Here is a 6,665-nt window from a genome sequence, read left to right as displayed (position 1 = left end):
CTTTTGATTGATATACCCAAAACGTCCTAACCAGGGACTTAAGACCAAACGTTATTCCAATTATACTTTTCCGATAAAACCATGCGGAAACTTTTATACAGATATTTGCAAAATTACGTAAAATTTTGGTAAAACATAAAGGTTATATCCAATAGATACTTGACATAATTTTGACATTCTGTGTTTCGGTGCAAGTCCCTGATTCTAGCTTAAATGAAATATCGAAAACAGAATATATGTACACAGAAATAGAAGGTAACTCAAAGATATTCAAATTTTTATTAATTGTACATCGATCGCTACACAACGCTTTTTTAACTAACAACATTAAGTAAATAATCGATTCTATAAATACATATTAGGATTATCAGTCATAAGAAATTCGGGAAGTACGGATGTACATATGTGTAATTGATGTATATGACAATGAAAGCATAAGTATCATAAATATCACAATAAGTCATGATTACAGAGATCATACAAATGTCTTATATTCTAGAGAGTTGTTGTAATAAATTATAAGGCAAGATCGCTTCCAATTTGTCTAAAATATAATAAAATGGATGTGAAAACCAGGCGAGCATTGATCGTGCTACTACACCCATGGTATCGGGATACTGATGCGTTAAAAGCGCTAGGAGTGCCGTAAAGGAACATAGACCTGCTGTGAACAAAATAAAAAACGGCAACTCTTTCTTAGGGTACACGCTCACATCATGAAACGAAGGTAAAAGTTCACGATCTGCGCACTCTGTGCAAGTTGGATATGGATAAAATAAATGTCCCCTTTCCAGAGGATAAGGTAATCTTCTGAATGTACCTTCCCACGTGCAATGTAACAAATTAAGAGCACCCTCCATTTGTTTCCAATGCGCAAGATGAAAGAATGCGTATGCTATCGCCTCCGAATCTCCTCGTTTTAGTACATGTTCTGGTGGTAGAATTAAAGGTTTCATTTCTAGTAAATATTTAGGTACATGAGGATTGAATTCAACAGCTCTATGAATAGCTTCAATAGCTATCATTTCTGGAGTAGTTAAACCCCTTTTAATAGCAACATCTGTTGAAAATTTATCAGCAACCACTCGTGCTTTCAATAATGCAGCTGTGTAACAAATGGTTGCTGACTTTGGCAAACTGATATCATCATACTTTGCTAATACTGCTTGAACATCAGCATATGCCTGCATTTCTAATAGAGCTTCGATTAAATTCTCATGAATGTTCAGTACATTCATAATTGGTGGAACTTCTTTTGTCAAGTCTCTAAACATCTTGACTGCTTCTTTTAATTTTCCTAATTTTCTTGCACACATAGCCAATCGTCGCTTAATGTATATTAACACATTTGTGTCTCTCCTATGTATGGCTTCTGCGATTGATCCTTGATGTTGAGTGTTTTGAGATTTCCTATAATTGTTTTCTGCAAGCTTCAAAGCTTGCTTCAAAATCTTTTCTGCTTCTACAATAGTTGTGGCTTCCTCTTCTGCAAGTAAAATATATGCAGGAGCACATTCAGGATTGCGATCAAGTGCACTATGTGCAGCTTTTATTCTCACTATTGGATTGCGTTCTCTCCATGCTGTTTGCATTATTTCATATTCTGCTTTTCCTATGAGATGGAACAGATCAAAATCTAAGACTGAAGCAATCACTTTATGAAGATTTCATTTATTTACATTTTTATTTTATCAAAAATAAGAGAGGACAGTTTTTTGAGTTTATTTGGTTTGTATAAACAATTTCATAAACTGTTTAGTAATAAAGAAATATAGAAGGAAGTTCTTCATCTTCAATTATTTTAAATACTGATATCATTTTATAAAAGTTACCTGTATCACCTTCGCAAGTGAAGAAAGTTTGGTGATCTTGAGCAGATAAATTCATATCATAGTACGTTAATGGATCTTTGTTTGTAGCCCAATAAAACCTTTGGTATTCAGCTCCTCTAAACAAGTTTATCGGATTTCGCCAAACTTTACATTCAGGAACATTTTGTTGATTTGAATTCGAGCCATTCAAACTAGAATTATTTCCATCCGATCCACTGTCACCTCCACCAATCCATGGGGAAATATGATTTAAAGACACTTGTTCAATAAAAGATGTACCGTATTTTCTGAAGTACCACCACTCGAAAATGAGTATCAATCCAGAGATTAAGGATGACGTTCCGGTAAGAGCGACATAAAACTTTGGGGTTAAGGTGTTCAAAAACATTGTAGAGTCCCACATGCTTGTAAATAATAGGGCCATTTATAATATTTAAACACTGTATTCTTTTTGTTTTTCTTTATTGTTGCAACTTGCACTAGTAGGTGTTTGTGTAAACAGGATGCTAATCAACAAGCATCATAGCACCAAATGATGTTGCTAAATTCTTACATCACTCGCAAAGTATTGTCGTTTAATTATCTATCTTAACTAATAAAAAACAAAATATACTTCAGAGATGATCTCAACATTTGCACACTTTATTTTGTTTCAAAATTTGAAAGGATGTGTGACCGCTTTTATTTTACTAACAAACGTGGTGGCATTTATTTTGCTTGAAGTTGCCGAAATTAGAATCCCACATTGTAACGAGATCTTGCGAGATTCAAAGCGATCGCTACATACTGTGGCAATTTCTAGAAACATTTTAAGCGACGTGTTTGTGTTCAACAGGTAAATAAGTATCGAAAAATTGTATTCAACCAAACCGCTATGTACTTGGTTGTAATTTTAAAATCCACAAAACTTCTCCTATCGCAAGTGGAAAATTTGAAATGTACATTTATGTATTAAAATACATATTGATGATTTGAATTTTATTCTAGAGTTTTTGAATTCTTTAACCTAAAACGCAGATCCTGAAGCAGTTATTCCTTCATGTCTATTTCATATTAATTTTAAAAGAAAGTAAATAGTATCGATGCTTAAAAAATTATTAAAAATTGCATTATACATACTGCCATCTATTGAAAGAAGAACTCGGCCACAGGTAACACATTCGTCGACTAAAAGAACGGTCTCATTCATTGGTAGATGGCAGTACAATGCACTGTAGCAAAAGTAACGTACGAATTATCTCAATTACAAATATTAATTTCATTTTACTCTGAAGTAATTATATTTTCTACTTTCTAACCATTTAAAATTTACTTTTAGATGAAAAATATATGAAATTTTTAATCAAAAAGAAAAAAAGTAATAACTTGACCTTTGAAAACAAACTCGCAAAAAAATCCGCACTACTTATTTTTAATGTACAGACCGTAAAAAGATTTGTATTACATAGAATAAAATAGGCAATTTAGTTTTTTAAAATGATAGAATACATATTCACAAAGTCAATTTGAATTCCTTTAAATATTTATCGTATTCATAAAGTAACAGAGTTACTTGCTCAAGGATTCTATACTTTACAATTGAAATGTCGAGTATATTTCCGAACTTACAGGTTACTATGGATACCTGGTTATCCCGTATAGAACCTTGAGTCTCGTATCCTTGTACAGGACCATCGTTTTTCCTCCCCCCTTCGATTCTCATCGTACTGCAACTCCCTTGCCCCAATAACCTACTTCAGTTATCAGTATGATTGAGAATCAAGATTTCGATTTCACGTTTACATCGATTCATTTTCGCATAGTTAAAGATGATTTATCGGTATAACATTAAGAGCTTCCTATTTCTGTTTCACGAAATTTTCTTTGACAGACATTAGAAGAAACACATGGAAATTTACTTTACTATATGAAAAGTTTTCTTATACGTTGAAAGCTGAGGCGGCAAAGCTTGATGGAAGTTTGTTCCTTCGCCACGAAAATTTTCATCGATTATTCGACTAATTGCTGTTTATATTACTCGTATACCTCTTTGTCCGTCGTCTACGTGAAAACGCTTCGCGTGGTTACGAATATTGCGTAGAATACGTTCATTAAAACTTTGTTACCTTGTTACTGCGGAGAAGGCTGCCATTCCGTAACGTGAAACGAGCTTCACTGCTTGGAGAGATACACACTCGCGAACTCGGACTTACGTAAATACGCTCGAGCACGTTTACATGGATACTGATCACGCATTACATCTGTGCCTTTCAGCTCGTCAGGTCGACAAGGTGGGGGGTGGGCGAATCGGGTTGGGTTAATTCTTACCTAGCGGAGAAACGTTCTATTCGAGTTTGCACCTTAATCTTACACAAACAATGATATCAATACTGAACGAGAGTGAATAATTAAATTTTTATCTATCGTTCGTTCGTGTTGAAGAGGGACTCTGTCGCAAGAACCATGAGAATTCTTATCTACTAAAATTTCTTATTAAAAACTTATTAAAAAACTGAGGTCACTATCATTCGATAATTATTATAAATTTTAGCCTCTAATATTTAGTAATTACTGTTAACTGACTGACAAGGACCTTAGGGTTTCTCATTAGGCCCAGAAATGCACTGTGCGTGTAATCGAAAATCCCAACAGTTATCCACAGGGAAGAGATATAACGTGATCAGTACACATAACGGCAACGGCACAATATGCACACTGATGCGTTAAAACATGCACAGACAGAACCTGTACGGCGAATACGATTATGCGCCTATGACAGACAATTAGATGCTACGCACCAACACGGGTAATATCGATTTGCATATCTCTACGTGAGCACGTGCACATGCTGATGTGGGAACCGGATTCGTACAGGGTTCTCCCCGCGCACAGGTGAAACATGACCCTAGAGAAAAACGACGACCTGTTACGAGTCAGTGGATAGACAAGTTACTTTCTGGTTAACGTGAACACATGCACTTTATAAACGTAAACTAAACCGGAACTTAATGATTACACTGTAGGCGCAAATTGTGACAACTATAAAAGATTATTTTGAAGGTTAACACATTGTTGGTCACGGAGTCAAGAAAAGAGATTCTTGTAATTATTCTTACCAGAAATTATTCAAACGAAGTCCCTTTTAACACCTTTTAAATGGAAACAGATTTACGTTAAAGTAAGAATTTATTCGAAAAACACTGATCTGCAATCCGTAGAGATTCTGGATGTCCTCCTAGTAATTTTATGCCGCGTGCACAATTACACGTTGAACGATGTGCAAGATGTTAGCAGCGTTTACAACGGACACAGTAAACAGATATTGCTACACAACGACTTAACACATAGTGATCGGTTTGGAATTAGTGGCGGGCGTCTATTTCTGCACGCAGTTCGCGTCAGTTTCGCAGGTTTTCACGCGAGTGTGGTCTTCGGCGCGCGCGCGACGATGTCGTCGTTGCGAGGTCAGTGGAACGCCGACGATATAAATCGAGCGCTCGTTAAAACGTGACTTACGGCACTTTCACGAGCGACCGAAGTTAGCGGCGTGCTTGCAGCATTCTCCGTTATCCCCTCCACGTTCGATTCCCGCTCTATCCACTGCCTTGTCCCTCCCTCTACCGACGACACCCAATACCACACGCATTGCTCTTGAATTAGCGACAAAATTTCTTCATTTTACTTTGAATATTTATACGCTTAGTTAAATAAATTATATATCTACACGCGTTACAGTGCCTTCTTGACGGAATCTAGTTTAATTTTTTGTAATTTTCATATGATTATCAGGCTCAATAAGCACATGGGCGTAATCAGGGTGCCAGGGGAAGGCAAGTGCCCTCCTAGAGGAAAACAGTGGCCTTTTCTATACTCTAGAGGAGAAAAATAATATTATATAATTTACCTCAAGATAAATTACCCCCATCCCAACCTCTCGACTGATAACCTGACTCCGTTCATGAATAAGAACACACTGTACGTATTGTACGTATGTTTATATCCTAAAGACGATCGACACACACGTTTTTATTACCATGAACAGAAATGTACACTATTGTACACAATAACTAGATAAACCATTTCGTGAATCAATTGCAAGCATCTATGTTGTTACTACTGTGTTGCGAACTAGAGAATTTCCTAGCCCTTCCTCGTTTCTCAACTATTTCCTTTCTCGAACGGAAACGTATCTCATCGTCGGACGCAATACACGCTATCTTACTAACACATCTACTTGCAGCGCGCAAGGAAGGTCAGTCTATTAATAGAGCAACCTGGGATCATCGGGCTCTCGACCATCGAGAGCTCTATCGTTGTCTTACATAATGGAATATTGCGCTCGCTCGATTGAGACGAACCTATCGGAACTGCCGCGAAACCCTGTCGATGTCCACGACAAAACCGTAGGATAAGATTTAACAAAAGATTTACAATGCACGCAAAACGAGATATAAATGAATCTCGCCGAATTGTCCAATGAAGGAATTGGATGATTGTACTTGAGTTTGCAAATAAATTTCTACACTCAATTGAACAAACATTCGAGGGACCTAATGACGATACAGTGAATCATCGATGAGTGTTCGAAGGCTCCACGGCACTGAATGTTAAATATTTCATAAACTAATAGCCATAAGCGGTTGAAACAGATAATTATTTATTTAAAATTCCATGCTTTATCACTGTGGTAAATCTCATTAAAAAGTCAGCGTGACACCTGGGGACCTCTCCTTGTCAGTACCGAGGAGCCTTCGAACACTCATCGATGATTTACTGTATATTTATTTATTTTCAGCGTGACACCTGGGGACCTCTCCTTGTCAGTACCGAGGAGCCTTCGAACACTCATCGATG

General features: G+C 36.7%; 1 protein-coding gene across 1 annotated transcript; it reads right to left on the bottom strand.

Annotated features, from left to right (window-relative positions):
* Positions 1-317: 317 nt before the first annotated feature.
* Positions 318-2,525, bottom strand: LOC107193723 (protein ST7 homolog). The gene is made up of 2 exons (XM_015583228.1): positions 1,833-2,525; positions 318-1,612 (listed from the first exon to the last, which is right to left on the bottom strand). Exons 1-2 carry the CDS (start codon positions 2,254-2,256, stop codon positions 489-491), a joined length of 1,548 nt encoding a protein of 515 aa, XP_015438714.1. The 5' UTR covers positions 2,257-2,525; the 3' UTR covers positions 318-488.
* Positions 2,526-6,665: the final 4,140 nt, after the last annotated feature.

Source organism: Dufourea novaeangliae, unplaced genomic scaffold (assembly GCF_001272555.1).
Source record: "Dufourea novaeangliae isolate 0120121106 unplaced genomic scaffold, ASM127255v1 scaffold25, whole genome shotgun sequence".
Taxonomy (NCBI): Eukaryota; Metazoa; Arthropoda; class Insecta; order Hymenoptera; family Halictidae; genus Dufourea; species Dufourea novaeangliae.
This window is presented reverse-complemented; position numbering and strand designations above follow the sequence as displayed.

What these genes read in the sequence shown, in the direction of transcription:
- LOC107193723 (XM_015583228.1), bottom strand. Translation starts at nt 2,256, where the DNA reads ATGGCCCTATTATTTACAAGCATGTGGGACTCTACAATGTTTTTGAAC. An exon ending in CACTTGCGAAGGTGATACAG is followed by an intron (nt 1,613 to 1,832) that starts GTAACTTTTATA and finishes TCCATCTCATAG; the next exon opens with GAAAAGCAGAATATGAAATA.